The sequence below is a fragment of the Dendropsophus ebraccatus genome, chromosome 9 (genome assembly GCF_027789765.1).
Source record: "Dendropsophus ebraccatus isolate aDenEbr1 chromosome 9, aDenEbr1.pat, whole genome shotgun sequence".
NCBI lineage: Eukaryota > Metazoa > Chordata > Amphibia > Anura > Hylidae > Dendropsophus > Dendropsophus ebraccatus.
This window is the reverse complement of record NC_091462.1, coordinates 86,394,937-86,418,058: the sequence shown is the minus strand read 5'-3', so window position 1 is coordinate 86,418,058 and position 23,122 is coordinate 86,394,937. Positions and strand designations below refer to the sequence as shown.

Here is a 23,122-nt window from a genome sequence, read left to right as displayed (position 1 = left end):
TTGCTGGGATGGTTGCAGTCTGACATCAGTCTGGCCCCCAAAGGGTTAAGGGGGATGCAATACATCCTCCCTTAACCCCTTGGGGGCCAGACTGTAAGCAGCGATCTGTAAAGATGCTGCATACTGTAAGGAGCACAACACCGCTCACAATGATGGGTGTTGTGCTCCTGTTTGTGTGTTTTTTGTGTGTTTCTCCCTTTTTGTTTTTCAGATATCGGTATCCTGTGGATTACGTCGGATTCCGTGGACTACGTCGATGACCAGCGGTTGTTTGTTGTTGTTTTTTTTAATAAAATGGTCAATGAGGGGTGTGGGGGTGTTTTTATTTGAATAAAAAATTTTTTTAACTTGTGTCTTGTCTTTATTTCTTTACTTTATAGACTTAGTAGTGGAAGCCGTCTAATAGACGGAATCCATTACTAAGTTGGGGCCTAGTGTTAGCCGGTATAAAATGGCTAACACTAACCCCCTATTATTACCCCAGTACCCAATGCCACCAGGGGTACTGGGAAGAGCCGGGTGCCAGTGGTCCCGGAGCGTTAAAATTGGAGCTCCTGGACCGGGCGGCAGCAGGCTGGTAAGATTTAGGCTGGGGTGGGCCTAAAACAATGGCTCTTCCCACCCTGGTGTTACCAGGCTGCTGTTGTTTGGTTTTTAACCCGGCTGGCTATAAAAATAGGGGGGACCCTATGCGTTTTTTTTTTATTATTTATTTAACGCATAGGGTCCCCCCTATTTTTCCCAGGGGTGCAGTACAGGGGAGGGGGTGGGGAGAGCTCTATACTCACCCCGATGTGTCCTCTTCGCTGATCCGCAGCACAATGAAGTCACTGTGCTGCGGACCCGCTAATTATATGTGCGCTCAGCCGATCAGCCAATCAGCTGAGCGCACATGTAATTCTAAATGTTTCTTCTAATAATGCTATTGTGATAACATAATTAGAAGAAACATTTGATGTTTTAATTAAAGTAAAGTGATGATTAATACACATTTTTGTTGAAATAAAATCAGTTTCGTTGTTCAATAATTTAATTTAAACGAATCCATCATTGTGCAATTAAATATACTGTCAAAAAATAAATACATATATAAATATACATTTATTTATATATATATATATTTATTTTAACAGTATATTTAATTGCACAATGATGGATTCGTTTAAATTTAATTATTGAACAATGAAAGGGACTTTATTACAACGAAAATGTGTTTTATTAATTCAATATATTAACCATGAGAGACATCGGCTATAGTGCAGAGGATCGCAAAGCCCGGTAATAGCGATTCATGTAAACTGTGTTCCCTGCTTTCCCAGATGCATCCAGAGGTGTTTGCATCACTTTCTTAAGATTTTATTTGTTATTTTTAGTTGAACCAGTTTTCTAAGTAAATGACCGTATGTTTTCAGCCGCATGTCTATTTTTTCCTACGGCCGTAGTTTCAGCCGCACATTTCCAGCCGCATAAAAAATACAGCCGCACACATTCATAGTGTGAACATAGCCTTAGGCCGCATTCCCGCATTTACTGTACGTCACTACATGCAGCCAAAACCAAACTCTCATGTAGTAACCAATAGGCGTATGGCCAATAATCCTGGTAACAGCACATGACTACTGGGAAGAAATGGGAGCGTAGTTTCGTCCACATGCATTTCTCTACATGTAGAAACATTGTCTGAATTGCTTCTTTTATGGTTTGTAACTGCTTAACCTTTAGAGGACCGGGCCAATTTCAAATTTAGCGTTTTCGTTTTTCCCTCCTTGTGCTTAAAAGGCCATAGCACTTGCATTTTTGCACCTAGAAACCCACATGAGCCCTTATTTTTTGTGCCACTAATTGTTCTTTGAAATGACAGGCTGAATTTTTTCATAAAGTACACTGCAAAACCAGAAAAAAATACAATGTGGGGTGAAATTGAAAAAAAAAACAAAAACAAAAACGCATTTCTTTTATTTGGGGGATTTTCGTTTTTACGCCATTCACCCTGGGGTAAAACTGACTTGTTATATATGTTCCTCAAGTTGGAAAAAAGAAAAAACGTGGAGAAGACTACAATGGTTGTAGATACTATGTCGACAATTTATACACAATTAAAACATAGGGTAAAAACATCAAAAGGTTTTTCAAAGCATACAAAAATACAAAAATACAAAAACAGCAGCATAAAATGTCCCAAGATGGATAACTGTGATTGCGAGCTGATGTTTGCAAAAGCCAATTTTACTCACGCTATCCGGCCGGATAAGCAGCTATAGTTCAAGAGCCTAGTCCATACGAATGGAACAACCAGATGGTATAATCCTCGGCAGCTGATCTCCCGGACGTCGTGCCGTGGCCACAGCACGTGATGTCCGCTCGTGGTATAATTGGTTGTTCAAGACGCAGAAGTACTCCCAACAGAGTCGTATTGGAATCACAGTTAAAGTAGATTCAGTAGGTGTATGATGGGGGTAGTTGTCCACCCGACTGTACTGTGCTAGACGCGTTTCGGAAACTCTCTTTCCATCCTCAGTAGCGAAATGGTTAATTCATTATTAAAGGAGACAATTTATAGTAACGGGAAAATAGAAAAAATGTATAACGAAGTAAAAAGCAAAAAGATGAATGGACGAATATGACCTGGGTCTTTGGTGGATTCTAAAACCTGGATCCTGTCTGTTCGGTTAGAATTCACACATTAAATTAGTGGTTGACTCTATAGCGCCGTACAAAACTGCCGGCAGACAAGAAGTTATCTTCTTCCTCTTTATTCTATTCGTTGACGAATGTCTCTTCCTCCGGCACTCTCTGCCTCTTCACATCAAACGCAGATTCCTCTTACAGCCTGCTCGCAGTTTGTCAGGGACCAAAATGTAGAAGATTTCTTTATCCTCCACGTTTGACAGATTCGATCAAAAAACAGAAATCTCTTTATTCTATTCGTTGACGAATGTCTCTTCCTCCGGCACTCTCTGCCTCTTCACATCAAACGCAGATTCCTCTTACAGCCTGCTCGCAGTTTGTCAGGGACCAAAATGTAGAAGATTTCTTTATCCTCCACGTTTGACAGATTCGATCAAAAAACAGAAATAAGGTGATACATGCAGGACACTGTATGGCAGCAGGCTTAGATACACGCAGGACACTGTATGGCAGCAGGCTTAGATACACGCAGGGTGATGCAGTAGCTTCTCCCCTGTGGCGCTACAGGGGAGAAGCTACTGCATCACCCTGCGTGTATCTAAGCCTGCTGCCATACAGTGTCCTGCGTGTATCTAAGCCTGCTGCCATACAGTGTCCTGCATGTATCACCTTATTTCTGTTTTTTGATCGAATCTGTCAAACGTGGAGGATAAAGAAATCTTCTACATTTTGGTCCCTGACAAACTGCGAGCAGGCTGTAAGAGGAATCTGCGTTTGATGTGAAGAGGCAGAGAGTGCCGGAGGAAGAGACATTCGTCAACGAATAGAATAAAGAGATTTCTGTTTTTTGATCGAATCTGTCAAACGTGGAGGATAAAGAAATCTTCTACATTTTGGTCCCTGACAAACTGCGAGCAGGCTGTAAGAGGAATCTGCGTTTGATGTGAAGAGGCAGAGAGTGCCGGAGGAAGAGACATTCGTCAACGAATAGAATAAAGAGGAAGAAGATAACTTCTTGTCTGCCGGCAGTTTTGTACGGCGCTATAGAGTCAACCACTAATTTAATGTGTGAATTCTAACCGAACAGACAGGATCCAGGTTTTAGAATCCACCAAAGACCCAGGTCATATTCGTCCATTCATCTTTTTGCTTTTTACTTCGTTATACATTTTTTCTATTTTCCCGTTACTATAAATTGTCTCCTTTAATAATGAATTAACCATTTCGCTACTGAGGATGGAAAGAGAGTTTCCGAAACGCGTCTAGCACAGTACAGTCGGGTGGACAACTACCCCCATCATACACCTACTGAATCTACTTTAACTGTGATTCCAATACGACTCTGTTGGGAGTACTTCTGCGTCTTGAACAACCAATTATACCACGAGCGGACATCACGTGCTGTGGCCACGGCACGACGTCCGGGAGATCAGCTGCCGAGGATTATACCATCTGGTTGTTCCATTCGTATGGACTAGGCTCTTGAACTATAGCTGCTTATCCGGCCGGATAGCGTGAGTAAAATTGGCTTTTGCAAACATCAGCTCGCAATCACAGTTATCCATCTTGGGACATTTTATGCTGCTGTTTTTGTATTTTTGTATTTTTGTATGCTTTGAAAAACCTTTTGATGTTTTTACCCTATGTTTTAATTGTGTATAAATTGTCGACATAGTATCTACAACCATTGTAGTCTTCTCCACGTTTTTTCTTTTTTCCTTATTGTGGTTGTTGAAGTGCATTTGGTATACACTTTGGAGTGTGGACTCTGGTTGTAGGCGGTTTTAAGTGAGTGGGACGCTGTTTTTTCTTTTTTCTTTTATGTTCCTCAAGTTGTTATGATTACAACGATATGTAACATGTATAACTTTTATTGTATCTGATGGCCTGTAAAAAATTCAAACCATTGTAAACAAATATATGTCACTTAAAATCGCTCTATTCCCAGGCTTATAGCGCTTTTATCCTTTGGTGCATGGAGTGAGGTGTCATGATGTTTACTTTCTATTGGTACCTTGATTGCACATATGCGACTTTTTGATCGCTTTTTATTACAATTTTTCAGGATTTGATGCGACCAAAAATGCGCAATTTTGTTCTTTGGGATTTTTTGCGCTTACGCCATTTACCGTGCGAGATCAGGAATCTGATTAATAAATATTTTGGGTGATTATGCACGCAGCGATACCAAACATGTTTATTTATTTATTTATAACATGGGAAAAGGGGGGTGATTCTGACTTTTATTAGGGGAGGGGGCTTTTTATTGATAATAACACTTTTTATTTTTCTTTAACATTTATACTAGAAGCCCCCCTGGGGGACTTCTAGTATAAGTACACTGATCTCTCATTGAGATCTATGCTGCGTACATAGGCAGCATAGATCAATGAGATAGGCACATTGATTACTTCCAACTGCTGCAGCCGGAAGCAAAGGAGTAACCGAGCCGGGATCAGCTCCATTACGGCGCTGACTCCCAAAAGCAACAGATGTGTGGATCCTGGAGGAGCGATCCACCACACTAGACACCAGGGAACGGCTGCATCAAGTAATCGGATGCAACTGTCAACTTTGACAGCTGCATCTGATTACTTTATTACCTCCAGGGTTCCAGGTGCCGCATGTAGTCCGGGACTGCAGCTATTAGCGGGCACGGTCCGGACCCCGGCTGCCCTGCGGCCCCGCTCTGGACACATGGAGGCGGCCCTGGACATACGGGTACGTCCAGGGTCACCTAAGGGTTAACACTAGAGATGAGCGAACCTCGAGCATGCTCGAGTCCATTTGAACCCGAACTTTCGGCATTTGATTAGCGGTGGCTGCTGAAGTTGGATAAAGCCCTAAGGCTATGTAGAAAACATGGCTATAGTCATTGGCTGTATCCATGTTTTCCAGACAACCTTAGAGCTTTATCCAAGTTCAGCAGCCCCAGCTAATCAAATACCAAACGTTCGGGTTCGGATCGACTCGCTCATCTCTAGTTAACACATAAGCAAATTTCCACATTGAATCAATGATTAGAGCTGTCTGCATATTGTCTGATGGAATTCTCACCACAGGATTGGTAAATTGGTAGGTAATAGCTCCAGGCGTCACATTTACCACCACCACACCAGACCTGACCAATACCGCCATACTGTGATTGGATAACAACGCCACACCAGACCTGACCAATACCGCCATACTATGACTGAATAACACTGCCAGACCAGACCTGACCAATACCGCCATACTATGACTGGATAACACCACCAGACGTGAATGATACCGCCATTCTGTGACTAGATAAAACCCCAATACCAGACTTGAACGATACCGCCATTCTGTGACTTGATAAAACCTCAATACCAGACCTGAACAATACCGGCAAACTGTGACTGGATAAAACTGCCATATCAGACCTGACCAATACCACCATAACACATGAACGGGAGGTTAGAAACTAAAAAAAATAAAAACATAAAAAAATTTGTTTCCTTCCCCCTGCTTTCTGGAGCTACCCCCCTGCAAGGTGCTCCCCACCTGAGACCATGACAAGTCCATGTGTAAGGCTGCCATGCACCACAAGGCCCAGCCATTTTGCATGTAGCAGCACTCTCACTCTGCAGCTCTCGTTGTATCCCCTCATTCTAGAGTTCAGCGCTACACACAGGAGAGATCTAAAAATATACAGCCTTTCCAACTACCACCACCATCATCCTCTCCTCACATCCTCTTATTCTCTTCTACCCGCACATGCAAAACCACATGAAGAGTGTTAGACCTTCCCTTGTTTTCTTGGAGTTCCCCTTTAATAATTTTTTCAACCACATTTTTTATTTAAAAACTTAAAAATGCACATGCAGTCATGACAAAAAGAAAGTCCCCTTTCTTGAGTTCTATGGTTTAAGGTATCCTTACTTCCACAGGATTTAGGAGGGTAAGTAGAAGCCAGTATGATTACATGTATGATTATATGTAGGGAACCGAACCTAAAATGAACCTTGCAATAAAGGCTGAATAATTGCAGCTACAATAGTGGGAGTCTGAAAGGGTATAGTTTCGTTTAGTTGCAGTTGCTATTACAATGGGAAAAAAAAGGAAAAAAATCAAAGTGCAAAAAAAGTGAAAAAAAAAATAAAAATTGGCAAGGTGTATGTGATTACACGGAACATAGGACACAAAGTTCCTTGGACCCAGTACGGTGGAAAACAGACATTTGACAGTGGAACCAGCAGCAGTAATAGTACTATATTGGACCCAGTATGGTTTAAAAGAGACTATTGAAAGAGGCGGCACCACTTGATTGCACCCAGTATGCCCAGTATGATTGAGAACAGACTATTTGAGGAGGAGGAGGCAGTACCTGATTGCACCCAGGCCAGTATGATTGCGAACAGACTATTCATGGAGGAGGATGTCCAGCCTTGGAGTAGTGGCCTGGGATTCCTCCCTGATGATGTTGTTCACCGCACTGTGTTGTTGATGCCTGCTCACAGAGTCGCGTCCTCAAAAGGGATCAACAATTGGCATGACATGTTCGAAGAAACCTGTGCACTATGAGATTTATCACATTTGCCATACAAAGTGTATGACTCCCTGCTGCACTGCAGAGAAAAGGTTCCAGGTTCCTCCCTTTGTGGGCTACAACACTTCCCACCGTTAGTTGACCTTGGCTTAGCCATTCATATATCTCCTACCTGATGGTCCGGAGGAGCTCCTGCCCACTGTGGCTACGTTCACAGAGGCTCACCAAATGGAGGACAGCCTGAGAGTGCCGGGCCTGACATCGTTGGTAAGAAACCAGGGCAGGTTGGACTGCAGTCAAAGCGCTGGATGGTTGCAAGCTGGTGGAGGCCGAACCGACCTTTTTCCAAAGTTTGTAACAAAACTGGTTTGGAACGGTTCGGTTCGCTCATCCCTGATTATATGTATAAAAGCAGACATTTGTGCAGTTTTTATTGTCTGGAGCTTTCAAACATGCAGTTTCTTTATCAAATGACTGTATAATATGTCTAATGTTAAGCTGCGCTACATATTTATGAACCTACACATGGATATCAGTTGATATCATTGTGTTAACCAAGAACATACTCTGCATTAGTGATGAGCCAATAGTGAGATATTCGAATATTCAATATTCGTACGAATATCCCGCGAATATTTGAATATTCGATCGAATATTCGATCCCATTAAAGTCTATGGGAAAAAGTATTCGATTAGTGAAAAACATCTATTTGACCATTTGGAGGGTGAAACCGGAAGCTGGGGGACTTAAACACTTATCGAATATTTATCGAATATTCGTGGGATATTCGTACGAATATCGAATATTCGAATATCTCACTATTCGATCGAATATCTATTCGATCGAACAGTATTCGCTCATCACTACTCTGCATATATTACTAAATACTGATGGACTTCCAGGGCCCCTTGTGCAGTATTATATAGGCACCCTGCCAGTGAGCTGCTTCTTATAGTGCACTTTGCTCATGGCTCACTAGTATTCCTTTACCATGGTGTCAATATCATTAGTGGACACTGTTTTATCATTTACTTTGATCCAGTGACATTGGTAGCATAGCCTGCTTTATAGAGAGCTTCCTGGACCTACCCACCTATGTGCCAGATTTGGAGTCAAATGACTTGGGTGTTTGAATACCCATAGAGGACAGACAAGCATATATTCACTTTTAAAGTATAGATGTACAAAGACACATGCTGTGCAAAAAAGTTTAATGATCAGATTAATGCATTTCTCGTTAAGTTAATTTGTATTTAGGAAATGATGACAAATCATACACCTAATCAGAGCTTAAAGGTTTACTGCCTGGCCATATCTATTGATAAGACAAGGGTAGGAATAGTAGATACTACATAGTCTCTACTAAGTCACTACTATAGAATATCAAAGTAGTCAATAATTATAATATAGATATAATTCCGATCAATTGTTGAGCTATGGTCCAAACAAAAAAAACTCAAGTCATCAGAAAGAGGAAGAAGCTGATGAAGGTAAATGATGCATGTATTCCTGAAAAAAAGATAATATTTATAATTAGAATGCTATAATTTTATTGAATTTTGAAGGTGCTTTCTGTAAAAAAAAAACACTATTTTTCTGTAACAGTCTCTAATAGAGGTTTTCTGGGATAAAGTTTATTTTACACAACTACTGTTTGTAGATACATAACAGGGTGCCTGGTAATAATAAAAAAAAAAACTGTACTTGCCTCCCTCCTTCACTCACTGCAACCTCTGTTATCAAGGTGCCTGGTCTCTTTTGCACTCCACTTCCTTGCACTGAGGTCGGAACAACAAATTGCCAGTTGGCTGAGCAGCAATGTCTCCTGTTGACCCTAGCACCAGGAAGTGGAGTGCAGCGGAAATTGTGTTAAGTGATAACAGAGGCTGAGAAGAGCCAGGAAGGTAAGTATAATATTTATATCTGATATCTATAATATTTATATCTTATATATTAGGCATCCTGAGATAGCTGTGTAAAAATACTTTTGCCTGGAAAATGTATTTCTTCCATTTTTGCAACTATTATTAATGCGCCAATGCTGTTATTGTTCTAGCCTTTTACTAGAGTTATGTGCTGCTATCTCCCATTTGGCCTCTATCTTAATGTTTTAACAAGAAGAAGCATCAGATGGACACACAACTGCAGGATAAGATTACAAAGAGTTTATGTCAGGGACGGGGAGGCAGGGACAAGACACAACAGTGAGCCCTGATGCTGAACCCACCAACTGTCCCTACCTACTTGCCTCAAATGGCCTAGGCGGCCGTGGACAACCACAAAGACGTTACCTGTACTTTGATACGTGTACACAGAACAAGACAGACAAACAAACACAATATCGGATAGTTAAACAAGTAAGGTCAGAACCAAACGGCAGCGTAGTACAAAATCAGGTACCAATCGGATAGTCAAAAAGTCAAGCAAGAGGTTAGGTGACAAAGTCGAGCAAGCAGAGGGAGTTAGGACAGGGATCGCAGGAATAGAAAATGGGAGCTGGGATCAGGGTATGAACCTAAATAGCCAGCAGGGAAAGACTGGCTTCAGCTTTCATTTATCAGGATCAAGAGCCCGGTCCGGATCCCCATTGGACTGGCGCTCTGACCCTCCAGGTTCCAGACAGGCAGAAAAGAACATCAATCAGCTCAGCTGCGGCAATTAAGGTTTGGAGAGTTCAGTGGTAACTCTTGCATTGCCGGAAGCTGATAAGTAATCGGGCGTGTCACACAGAAGCAAAAAACTAGGCCCAGTTCACAAGAGGCTACTGCACATTCCTGACAGTTTATTTGTAGTCTGTAACAATGAAAACACCTAGGTATTCATAGATGCTAAATACAAAAGTTAGGTTAATTTATTTAGTATAGCTTAAGTCCTTATTAAACAATTGTATAGTTTTTCACGATATATGTGCTGTTTTAGTGCAATAGTGCAAAATAAATATGGCATGTCATGTAAGGGTGGGTTCACACACAGTATTTTTGCTCAGTATTTTGGTCCTCATATTGCAACCAAAACCAGGAGTGGATTGAAAACACAGAAAGGCTATGTTCACACATGAAATTTAGTGGATGGCCGTCATTTTATGACAAATTATGGCCGTTATTTCATAATGACACCCATTTTTTGCTATTAAATGACGGCCATCCACTAAATTTCAACAGTGTGTGAATATAGCCTTTCTGTGTTTTCAATCCACTCCTGTTTTGGTTACAATATGAGGACCAAAATACTGAGCAAAAATACTGTGTGTGAACATAGCCTAAGACTGTGTTTTGGTGCATATTGTTTCAGGATTCTGATGGATTTGCAATAGTAAATTTGAGCATTATTTTTCTAATGAGTGCTGACCATTGAATGACATATATAACTTACCGATACAGCCTGATGCTGGAGTGTCTGATACTTTATCTGAAAAAATACATTTGGGGGTTAACTAATCAGTAACATGTAAAAGTTGACTGTAGACAAGACAGAAATTGCTACTAAATCCAGAAACGGAATCATAATGCCTTTGTACAGTATCTAAAAATGCTATTCTCCAGCAGAAGAGTGACTCATTTCAGTAGGCATTTTCTTTTTCACTATAATTTACAATAAAAAATCCTATTTAAAGGATTTAAACTATATTATGTGTTCTATTGTATTGAGAAATCCATGTGAATACTGTTAACAAGTTTATAAGCCACCCTCAATAATAATTTTTCAAAAATACAGCGCAGTTTAGTTGCTCCTTTGTTTCAGTACACATATGGAATAAGCATTCCAAACTACTTTTTGGAAGTCACAAAAGGAATACTATTTACGGAGAGCACAAGTAGATATAATTATTGTGTGGGTGGATAGAGAGGAGATTAACTACTGTGGGGGGCACAAATTGGTCTTATTACTGAGTGGCAATATAAATGGGCCTAACTACTTTGTGGAGCCAAAAAAAGGACCTACATAGTGTTTAAAAGGAACCAAGAGGCCTAATCATTGCATGGGCATACAAAGAGGTGCCTATTAAGTGTACGGCGACACAAAGAGGGACATAAATTGTGTTTAGGGATACTAGAGCGGCTTACTATTTTGTGGGGTAAAGAATGGGTCGGGATGTAGTTGTGTAAATACCAAAACGGATGGACATTATTAAAGTATTAGGGCACAAGGCGGTCATTATTACTGCGGGTGCACTAAGCAAGCCTAGTCTTTTTTATGTGGGACATCTAATAGGGCATTTTTACCATTTGGGGCATTATAGGTGGGAAACAGGTGAAGAGAGTGGAGGTAAGGTGAGGAGCCAACATTTATCTGGCATACTCTGCAGAGACAAGAGGTTAAAAGTCTTCGTGGCCATCTGGGACAGATGGAGAGGGAAAGAATAAAGCCTCCTGCTTTTGCTGAAGACAAAAAACACTATGTGAGCTGCACTCTCTATCTCCCCCCAAAGACAGCTCATAAAAACAGCTCCCTGGCTAGCTAATTCTACAGGGTTAATCACAGTGAGGTCACCAGCAACAACTTGACTTCAGATTGACCCTCCTGGCTTTACAGAGGGCCAAGACATACGCCCAGGTTGCTGTTTAGATTATCCATTTTGGAAGAGAAGGGGGGGAGGGGTGACAAAGAACAGCTCACACACAGTTTTCTGTGTCTTCAGTAAAAGCAGCAGACTCAGATCTGACTGAAGGAGACTGATAGGGTAATGACATGTATGGAAGGAATTAGTCTCCAGAAGGGGGACAATTTTACATGTATTGTACCTAAGGGAAATACTCCTTTAAAACATTAAAATAGTTATTTTGGTCACCTTGTCTCCCACAAAATGGAAAAAAGTGATCAAAACGTGATATTGACCCACAAAATACAAGCTCTCATACAAGTTCATCAGTCCAAAAATATGACAACACAAAGCATTTTCTTTTTTATTTGGTATCCCTATAATGATACTGTCATGCAGAGTAAAGTTACTGCAGGATAAATGATAGAAGATGAAACCATGCACAATTGGCAGAATTGCTTTTTTCTATTCCACCCCAAAGATATCCTTTAAAAAAAATCTCAACATAGTATATGGTATATTATATTATACTATAGAATGGCACCATAAAAAAAATAAAAATAATAATAATATTAATCTGCAGAAATTATTAAAGGACAACTCCGGCCAAAACTATTTTTTAATATGTTATTACTTACGGAATGTTAGACAAATTTCTAATGTACATTAATTATGGGAAATGCACATATATGGCTATTTTCCTTAATTTAGTAGATCAGGGAGACTTCAGATTCTCTAAAAAGAGATGACGTCACGAACCGGGGGTGTAATTACAATGGATCGCCAGCAGGGGCGCACTATATATAGAAGTCAATGAGTACCATTGACTTCTATATATAGTGCACCCCTGCTGGACACTCCATTGTAATTACAATGGATGTGTATGTAAATGTAATACAGTATACAGTGTTTTTGATTGAATACATTTATGGAATACTTTGGGGAGCAAGTGTCCTTGCTCCCCAGAGTATTCCATAAATGTAATCAATCAGTACATAACAGTAAGCACGCCGCCACCACCACCGAACGCCCGCCGCTACCGAACGCCCGCCGAACCGCCGCTCTGGACTACGCTCATCTACTACTCTCATCAGGGTTCTATCGCCGCTGCCGCCGCCAATGCTGATGGGCGCAGGGGGAGCCGCTCATCACTCTGCAGCAGCTATCATCCTCCTCCGCTCCCCCCTCCTCCTCCAGCCAAACTTTACTCTATGTGATTGCTGAATCCCCGTCGGCGCCGCTCTCCGATAACACACCAGGGGACACCAGGAAGCACTGGGAGCCGGCATGTGTGATCGGAGAGCAGCACCGGGCGGGGATTCAGCGATCACATAGAGTAAAGTTTGGCCGGAGGAGGAGTGGAGGGGGATGATAGCTGCTGCAGAATGATGAGCAGCTCCCCCTGCGCCCATCAGTGGTGGCGGCAGCGACGATAGAACCCAGCTACCACTCTCTCTGATGAGAGTAGTAGTTGAGCGTAGTCCAGAGCGGCGGTTCGGCGGGCGTTCGGTAGCGGCGGGCGTTCGGTGGCGGCGGCGGCGTGCTTACTGTTATGTACTGATTGATTACATTTATGGAATACTTTGGGGAGCAAGGACACTTGCTCCCCAAAGTATTCCATAAATGTATTCAATCAAAAACACTGTATACTGTATTACATTTATACACACATCCACTGTAATTACAATGGAGTGTCCAGCAGAGGCGCACTATATATAGAAGTCAATGATACTCATTGACTTCTATATATAGTGCGCCCCTGCAGGCGATCCATTGTAATTACACCCCCGGTTCGTGACGTCATCTCTTTTTAGAGAATCTGAAGTCTCCCTGATCTACTTAATTAAGGGAAATAGCCCTATATGTGCATTTCCCATAATTAATATACATTAGAAATTTGTCTAACTTTCTGTAGGTAATAACATATTAAAAAATAGTTTTGGCCGGACTTTTCCTTTAAGTTCTTACTTAATTACAGCAAAGTCAACAGAAAAATAAAAATGTTGTATCTCTTGAAAGACCGGGTTAAAAATAAAAAAAAAATCACATACTGTTATAGTAGATATAATGTTAGCCGATTCATTCAGCATTCAGGAATCCAAACAAGTTCGCTCATCACTACTCATGGCTCTATTTATCTATATATTATAACACAGTTAGGATTCTTACCTTCACGAACTATGGGACCCACTTTTAACTGGTAACTTTGATCAACTGATGCACTTCGGGACGCGATTCCGGAACATGACTGCAATGATGGAATAATATCAATGTATGGAAATAAGAATTGATAAAGCTCTAAAATGCTTGAGTGATTATTACTCGATCAAGTGACAAGACCCATTGAAAATTATTGGAGACTCACATATTTAACCAGGTTCCCCTTGCTCAGCAAAGCAAATCCTAGAAAGTGACAGTATGGCCCCCAGGGTGCTATGTAATCCCCTAGGGCTCAGAATGAGCTCTTTTGGACAAACAGCGGCTGCAGTGATGTCCTGTCTCAGGCAATGATTGACTGGAGCAATATGCATAATTTTATGATTTGCTGAGTGCATAGACCAGAGCGGTAAGTAACGTTTTTAACAACCCCGACCACCACCACCACTACGGCCTTAAAGGTTGCCGAAAGGCTTTTTTATACCGAGTACCCGAGCAGCACAAGGTACTCGACCAAGCATGCTTGCTTAGCTCTAATGGGAATCATATTGAATAAATCAATTCAGAGAAAATAATGTAAGACAGAGTAAAATACAGGTATTACTTACAGGGGAGCATGATCCAGTGGTGGGGTCACACAGACTTACAGCACAGTGAATGTAGACAAAGTTGAAATTGCCAACAAACTTAAACACTTGAAGTGACAGGCGACCTTGTCTTGAGACAGCATTTTCCAGTACGCTAATGGTTGTGTCTTGCTTATTAGGACAACTAAAGGGAAATATAATACAAACACCAGTTACAATAATATAGTCAATACCTACAACAAAGATAGTGAGCCCTCAGCCCTCCAGCTGTTAGAAAACTACAACTGCCACTTTGGCTGTCCAATCATGATGGGAAATGTGGAACCTACCTGTAGAGACATGCAAAGCCTCTCTACCTCATAAAACCAGCATTATAAAAGCACACGGTAGGAGGAGGCCCTGCTACCGATTCTGCATTAGGGCCCAGAGCTTTATTATTAACTGATATAACTTTTATTTATTATATATTTATTTTTATTTTTTATTTTAAAGAGGGGGGTTATACTAACTATATGTATGATGTACTAAAACATATATATTTCATTTCAAACTCATTTGTGTACTAATATATTTATTTTTATTATCAATCTGTCTCCCACAGGGATTGTAACCCCTTCTCCCCCTTTAACACAATCATATTGTCTGTATTGTCATTTATTTAAAATACCAATAAAAAAAAATTCTGAGTAAAAATGATCACATGTGGAAATAACAAGAAAAACAGAATTAACCAATTAATATTTTTTTTCCCCTTTATGCCATGCTGACATGAGCGGGGAATACAGACAGTGGGTGAGTTCCACATAGGTCTTACTACAAGTCTGGAGGAAACATGGTGCAAAATGGCTGTGGACTGCATTGATTTTTGGGTGAGTGCCACTTTTTTCTTGTTTTTTTCCTGCATGTGATGGTTGACACAAGGCTACTAGGTCTACTAGTCATTGCTTCCTAGGTCTACTAGCCATAAGTCTGCCTGAGGTCAATAATGATTTTGCCGTGGTGGTCTACTAGGCATTGCTCCCTCCTAGCCAGATTCTCCTTTGACTGGTCTACCTGAGGTCAGTGAACGTTTTGCCATGCTGGTGTACTAGGCATGGCTCCCACCTAGCCAGATTCTTCCTTGACTGGTCTCCCTTAGGTCAATAATGATATTTCCATGGTCGTCTACAAGGCATTGCTCCCTCCTAGCCAGATTCTTCTTTGACTGGTCTACCTAAGGTCAGTGAACGTTTTGCCGTGCTGATATATTAGGCATTGCTCCCGCCTGGCCAGATTCTTCTTAGGCTGTTCTCCCTGAGGTCAGGGTTCATTTCGCCATGGTTGGCTATTCAGTAGAGCACCACTTTGCAGTCCCCATACTAGCCGAAGCCCAAATGGAGAAACTTGTCAGCATTTGGTGAGCCGGGACTTCATTTCATTAATTATAAAACTATTGTCTGCCTCCTCTGTAGCAAAATGCTAACTTAGAGACTATTAGTCTGTACCTGTCTTTTATGATGTAATACTTCACACCATCATCTGAGTTGCTTGTAGGCGTTGCATAGCAGTTCTTCATTACTAAAACATACTGAGAAGTGTCTCCTCCCTGAACGAACACACCAACGTACAGCATAGACTTAGCTGAGAGCACAACTTCTGATCCTTCATACGGAGTCACAAAACTGCCGTCTTTATAAAGAGCCATGTATGCTGTGAATTGTCCAGTCCCACCAACACTGATATTTGTGGAGCTGTAGAAATGAAAAGAATAATTCATACATTTTACCATATATAAGTGCTACAAGCTAATATAAAGTAAAAAAAAAAAAAAATAATAATATATATATATATTTTTTTTTTTTTTTTAAATACTGTGTTAGATGTTGCAGTTCGGCTAATGCCAACAAAAGAGGAGAACCTTTTTAAAGCTGGCTTTACAAACTAGGCTTCTACCAATTTTGACTGAAGATGCAATGTGTAAGGCCTATTACTGTACATGGAATGATTATCTGACAAATCAGGCATGTATTGTGTTGGGGTAAAGTGAAACAGGTTTTGCATAAAATGCTTAAAATGTACAATCGCTCATTACAGGGGACCACTAATTTTGTGGGACTTTTAACCTACACCAAGCAGACTGTACCTAAAGTATAAAGGTAAGAATTAAGTTGAATAAATGGGTTACCTAAATATTGGATTCACAGCTATATTCAGACTGACCATCATGTCCAGGGGGTACGCACAAGACATTGTGACCGCCAGTTCATCTTCTCTTGTGATTAACCCAGTAGATTCCAGGGCCAAATAGGCAGTGTTTTCATAAATTGCATGTGTTCCATTGTTCTAAATAAATATATAAATAGTATATTTATCAAGGCGAAAAGTTGTATTTTTTGGTGTAAAAGGTCCAGATGTGAATAAATTTATTAGCAAAGGCTTATTTTTTGTAAATAAGTTTTGTCATCTGGACCTTTTATTCCTGTTGCGCCAGAGGGCATCTCTTAAATCTGCGAAGAAGCGGCACCACAGGACATTTTTAAGCCCGGGGAGCGTAAATGTCCCCCTTAAAGTGTAGCTGTCTCAGTAAAGCCTTTGAAATTTCTTCTTGCTGAAGAAGTTGATGCCAGATAATTTACGTAATTTTTTTTTGTACACTATTATGGGGGCTGCCATTTTCCTTCTAGGTTGGGGGAATGTCAGTAGTTTTCCAGCAGCTCTTCCCTGCTTCCTCCCACTACTCCCTCACACAATTTGGTTTAAAAAAAAATAATAATAATAAAAAACGGCAAAAGAAAACAAAACACAAGCCAAAAGTGGATTTAAAACTAACAGTAAATATAAAGGCAGGACTTATTCTTCTACTTGCAGGATCCCTTTTTGTCTTTGGCTCAAAAAAGCAGGGACATATATAGTATAAGCCATTTGTGTCTAAAGAAAAATGATCAAGGAATGTCACCTACAGTTATCCGAAGTCCACATCTTCCTGCTTGAAGGAGCGCTCTTATAGTAAACGTGTTTATGCTCGGATCATCATAGAATTCAAAGCAGCTGCTATTTTTCAAAGCAACAGTATTGGCATTAAGGTTCAGGCTCTTCAGCTGACATTTATGAAAAGCCGCTTTCATGTCATAGACATCACAGGTCAGATTGGGGTGTATGTCTGCAACATCTACAATAGGAAATGCACAAATGTTATTTACTTTCCATTCAGCCGGTAAAAGCTTTCTTGTCAGTGACACAATGTACCTCCATAGTCAAACATTTGCTGTGCAAACTATGTAGTGCTTCGTCTCCAGTGTGTTGGTGCTGCAAAATGGTATACTTACTGCAAGGATTCCAGGCAGACACCCTGGGGGGGATTTATGAAGACTTGTACTTGAACGCCGGTCTTATATAGGGCCCCTCCTACTTTTCCCAGCAGGATTCACTAAGAGGTGCACGCCTCTTAGTGAATCCGGCTTCCCGGGAACCCAAACCTGCTCCTGGCGTTCAAAATCTACACCTCCCAGTAGGTGTAGTTTGGATCAGGCGTAAATGATAAATGAGGCGTGGGAGGAGCCACGCCTCCTCCCCGCCTCGTCACGCCCCGCCCCCCCCCCCCTACCCTGCCTATTGGGCAATCAGGGTGTTCGGGAGGCATACACTAGGGAAAAGGGGTGAATCTGCACCTTCTCCCTGGCGTACGCCTCAGGCGTGCGCTTAATATCCCCCCTTGTCCTCCTACCCTCCTTCCTCGACTCCTCCTCCTAGCAATATGTATTCCCCCCTCCTCCCTCCAATTCTCCTCCTAGCAATATGTACTGTATTCCCATCTGTTCCCTCCAATTCTCCTCCTAGAAATATGTATTGCCACCTCCTCCCTCCATTACTTCTACTAGCAATATGAATCCCAACCTTGTTCACTCCCACTACTTTTGCTCGAAGTCTGCATACCACTATGTTCCCTTCCACTCCTCCTCCTAGTAGTCTGCATCCCAGCTTTGCCCCCTCTACTACTCCTCCTAGCAGTCTGCATCCCCACCCTGCTCCCTCACTACTGCTCTTATCAGTCATTATCCATGCCCTTCTCCCTCCCACTATTCCTTCTAGCAATCTGTATCTCGACCCTGTTCCCTCCCACAAATTTTCTTAGCAATTTAACTTCTTCAAGCAGTCTACAGCCCTGCCCCCTCTGACTGCTCCCCCAGCAGTCTGCATCCCTGCCCCATTCATCCCATTGGGATAACAGACAGACTGCAACAGAGTGGTGAGGGTTACCCAAGCTATACAATGGATACCCGTCCTGGATACCAGGCGTAGGCCAGTGTAAAGGTTGTGAGGAAAACCCATTTTAGGTAACAATACACCTTAGACTAAAATAGGCTGAATCTGCCCCAGATGTGCTGGGTTTACACAGATGGACTGGCACCAAAGCAGTCTGGCAGTGGCTTACCCCACCCCTCTGCATAGAGAGCACATGAAGATTTGGTCTTGCCAAACATTCATGTGCTTGAGGAGCTCGGGAAACCTAACTGTGAGCTGAATGAATGCTTAGCCGACAATTATCCTAAAATATACGGACAAGTGTACTTTTTAAGAATAAATGTTGCTACGGGAGATGTGTTTTGTTTGCAATGACAGACTTACCTGCCACTTCATATTTGTCTTTGCAGTAACATCCATAGCTTCCATCTATTAGCTTCAATTCTTCATCTGCTGCACATGTCTCATTTGCTGTGGAGGGATCTTAAAACATAAAGATGAACTTTTGCTTCATCAGTCTCTCTACATCTGGGATCAATCAGTACGTGGGGATGCATCTGGGGTTGTTTAAACAGTTTAACTGATTCACGTACATGTACATGGGGTTGAATGGGCTGCAACACCTTACATACAGTACATGTACGTGATTCCGCATCAAGAGGTTAAGTACACATAGAAAATTCTATTGGCAAACTGTGATGACAAGTCACTTTTATCATTCCTTTTGTAGACTTAACATTGCAAATTGGATCCTTGACCCTGGAGAGCCCTTTGGTTGTCAATAAAAATTATTGACAGCTCTGCAGAGAAAAAAAACTTACAAAAACAATTTCTCATATGTCAATCTTGATTCCTTTGAGTTAGAGATGGGGAAGAGGGGTTGGAAAGCATATAGTAAGGATAATAGTCTATAATGAAAAGAAAAGCTATTACTTACCTGTGCAATAGGACGAATAGCAACCTGGGGTTCCATTCAGTCTATACACATGATATCCTGCAGGACAGGCTTTTATCTGGACGGTAGTTGACCATGTACAGCAGCCCCAATACCAGCTGGCACAAACTGTCCGAGTCACAATCCCATCACTTACAATTGGATGTGTGCCCATCAACCACATTGAGCCTTCTGTACCACAAGCGTAAAGTTGTGAGCAACTTTCTGGCAAGCGAATACCCCCACTGCCAATAAAGCGATACCATCCATTTTTAGTAGAGTCACAATTATATCTGTAATCATACATATTGGATGTACTTCTCCAGGGTTCATTGAGAACAGTGTGGTTTGAACATGGATCGGAACAGGTATAAGACCCAAGTGATTTTATACACTCACTCCCTGGGTCACAGAATCCATATAAACATTCATTAATTTCACAATGGAAACCATCACCATAATAACCAGAGGGGCAGTAACAGGAGTAGTTGCCATAGGTATTGATACATAATGACTGTGAATAGCACCTGTTTAGGTCAGGGCGGGCACATTCATCTATATCAATACAGGTGCCTGCTGAGCTGGTAAAGCCACTTGGACAGTCACAGGTGAAGGAGCCAAAAGTATTACGGCAAATGCCATAAGAGCAATTATTTGACCAAGAGTAGGCACATTCATCTATATCAGAACAGGTGAAACCATCACCAATGAACCCTTCTTTGCAGTTGCATTCTACATAGCCAACATAGTCTTCACAGGTAGCATTTGGATGACATTTGGAGCAATTTCCTGCAGCTGTAACAAAAAATAAAGACAGTGTAAAAATGTTAATAATTTTCATTTAAAGTGTCACTGTCGTTATAACTTTCCAAATCTAAAACAGTAGATGTCATATAAAGCAAGTTTGCAATTTACATTCATTATTTTTTTTCAAAGAGTCTAAACACAGGAAATCCCATGTTTCCCAGGTCATCTGCACTTACAGAGAAGGCAGTCAGTCAAAATAATTGATGGACACATTGACCCATGATACTCTTTATTGGCCGGGACTTCATATGTTTAGTCTCTTTTCTCAACCAGCACAAGACTAAAAAGCTTCCTTCAGGAGACTGGACCTGGATACAAGTGAGTTTAACTTTATTTTACAGCATGGAAACTAAAAATAATAATGAACATAAATTGCAAACTTGCTTTATTTCACATCTACTGTTAATTTAGATTTGGAAAATTATAACAAGTACATTTTAACTACTGCTGTAATCCATTGAATTATACCTGAAAGGAACACATCTAGAACGCACTCCTTACTTCTTGTCATCTCATTGATTCCCTCCCTCATCGTCATGCCTAAGTTATTGTTGGGAACCGGACAGTAGGACAAGACAAGACAGTGAGCCCTAAGCTCAGCCCCGCCCACTGTCCTCTACCTACTTGCCACAATCCGCCCTAAGATGGCGGCGAGCAACTGGGCGGCAGTCCCTGCACTGGCTAGGTGGGACACAAAGACAAGACAGACAGACAAAACACAATGAAGAATAGTCGACAGTCCGGGTCACAACAATCGGGCAGCAAAAGTACAAAATCACAATCCAATACGCAGAGTCAAAAAACAAGCAATATGGTCAGGGGCAGGCGGCTAGCAAGGAAGGTCAGAACACAAGGCAGAAGGGTCAGAGAAACGACAGATAATAGCAGAAACTTAAGCAGGCAGAGACTAAGTCTATAACCAGCAATGATATCCCAGACTGAGGAAGTTATATAGGAGGCCAGGGTTCTGATCCAGAACATAATTGGACCATCCCCCTGATCTCCAAGCACAGACACCTGAGAACAAAACAGATCCACTGGCAGGAAGACCTGTCAGTCACAGCAGAACCAAAACACAGATTAACCCAGACATGACCAGACAGAACTCAGCAGGTGAAGTCGGGTGTGTCTCTCAAGGTGAGCAAATAACCAGTGTTCACACACTAAAAAACAAAACACAGAAACAGAATGCAAGAAAATCAGCGCCTTCTCGGCCGCACAGCATGAGCCGAGGGGCGCATAATGCTCCGCAAAGATACAGTCCTGACAGTACCCCCCCTTTTATGAGGGGCCTCAGGACCATCACAGGACTCAACCTCACTTAGAAAATTACCATCTGACTCCCATTCATCAGAAGACGAGTCCATGGCATGGAGAACAGGCTTACTGACAGGACGAGCAGAAGAACATGATAAATTTACATCAGATACAGGCAAATAAGGTACAGCAGAACTAGAATCATTTATTTCGCCGGAGGGTACCTGTGCGCCCAAGTGACTTTCCTGGGAATCACCTGAACGCTGATGATCTGAGTGCTGGTTTTCTTGCCGCCTGGGACGCTTGTGGCAGAAACTGATGTAATGGCCGCTGTCACCACAGTAGTAACATAGACCGTTGTGTCTCCGGTGTTCTCGCCTGGTCCTGGCGTCCAATTGTCCCAGCTGCATGGGCTCATCCTCATGAATATCAGGGATAGCAACAGAGTTTTTGACAGAGCAGGGAACAGAGGTCTTAGAAGGCTCAGAGCCTACTCTCTCCCTATGTCTTTCACGGAGCCTACGGTCTATGCGAATAGCTAAATTCATGGCCTGCTTAAGGGTGAAAGGATCTGGGTGTCCTGTCCAGGCATCCTTGATGTCATCAGACAACCCCTGCTTAAACTTGCACCTAAGCGCAGGATCATTCCATCCGGATGGAACGCACCACTGGCGGAACTCGGCACAATATTCCTCCACCGGTCGCTTGCCCTATCTCAAAACTGTCAACTGCCTCTCAGCTGCTGCTGCCCTGTCAGGGTCATCATACAGTAATTCCAATGCAGAGAAAAACTGATCCACAGAAGACAATTCCGTGGCAACTGGAGGCAAAGAAAAGGCCCACTCCTGCGGAGGTCCTTGTAAGAGTGAAATAATAATGCCCACTCTCTGGCTCTCATCCCCAGAGGACCGGGGACAAAGTCTGAAAAACAACTTACATCCCTCTCTGAAGATTCGAAAGGTCTTTCTCTCGCCTTTGAACCTATCAGGAAGCTGCACTGGAGGTTCTGGGGGAACAGCAGCAGATAGCATGGCATTTTGGCCCAGGAAAGACTCTACCTGCTGCACCCGTTGCGTAAGGTCCAGAACAAGCTGGTTGAGACTTTGCATTTGCTCAACCAGAGCTTTCATGGGGTCCATAGCAAGGTGGAGAGAGAGAAGAAAAAAAAAAAAAAAAAAAAAAAAAAGTATGGCTGGTTATTCTGTTAGGAACCAGACAGCAGGACAAGACAAGACAGTGAGCCCTAAGCTCAGCCCCGCCCACTGTCCTCTACCTACTTGCCACAATCCGCCCTAAGATGGCGGCGAGCAACTGGGCGGCAGTCCCTGCACTGGCTAGGTGGGACACAAAGACAAGACAGACAGACAAAACACAATGAAGAATAGTCGACAGTCCGGGTCACAACAATCGGGCAGCAAAAGTACAAAATCACAATCCAATACGCAGAGTCAAAAAACATACAATATGGTCAGGGGCAGGC

At 42.0% G+C, this 23,122-nt stretch overlaps 1 protein-coding gene across 1 annotated transcript in view; it reads right to left on the bottom strand.

Moving 5' to 3' along the window:
• Positions 1-8,563: 8,563 nt before the first annotated feature.
• Positions 8,564-23,122, bottom strand: part of LOC138801200 (uromodulin-like) — a 31,597-nt gene continuing 17,038 nt past the window's right edge. Inside the window, exons 7-15 of the mRNA XM_069983763.1 lie at positions 19,582-20,373; positions 19,029-19,127; positions 17,363-17,571; positions 16,588-16,745; positions 15,908-16,153; positions 14,445-14,607; positions 13,849-13,927; positions 10,512-10,547; positions 8,564-8,648 (exon numbers count right to left, since the gene is read on the bottom strand). Of these exons, the coding sequence (XP_069839864.1) occupies positions 8,596-8,648; positions 10,512-10,547; positions 13,849-13,927; positions 14,445-14,607; positions 15,908-16,153; positions 16,588-16,745; positions 17,363-17,571; positions 19,029-19,127; positions 19,582-20,373 (1,835 nt within the window). The 3' untranslated portion in view covers positions 8,564-8,595. The remainder of the gene's footprint in view (positions 8,649-10,511; positions 10,548-13,848; positions 13,928-14,444; positions 14,608-15,907; positions 16,154-16,587; positions 16,746-17,362; positions 17,572-19,028; positions 19,128-19,581; positions 20,374-23,122) is intronic.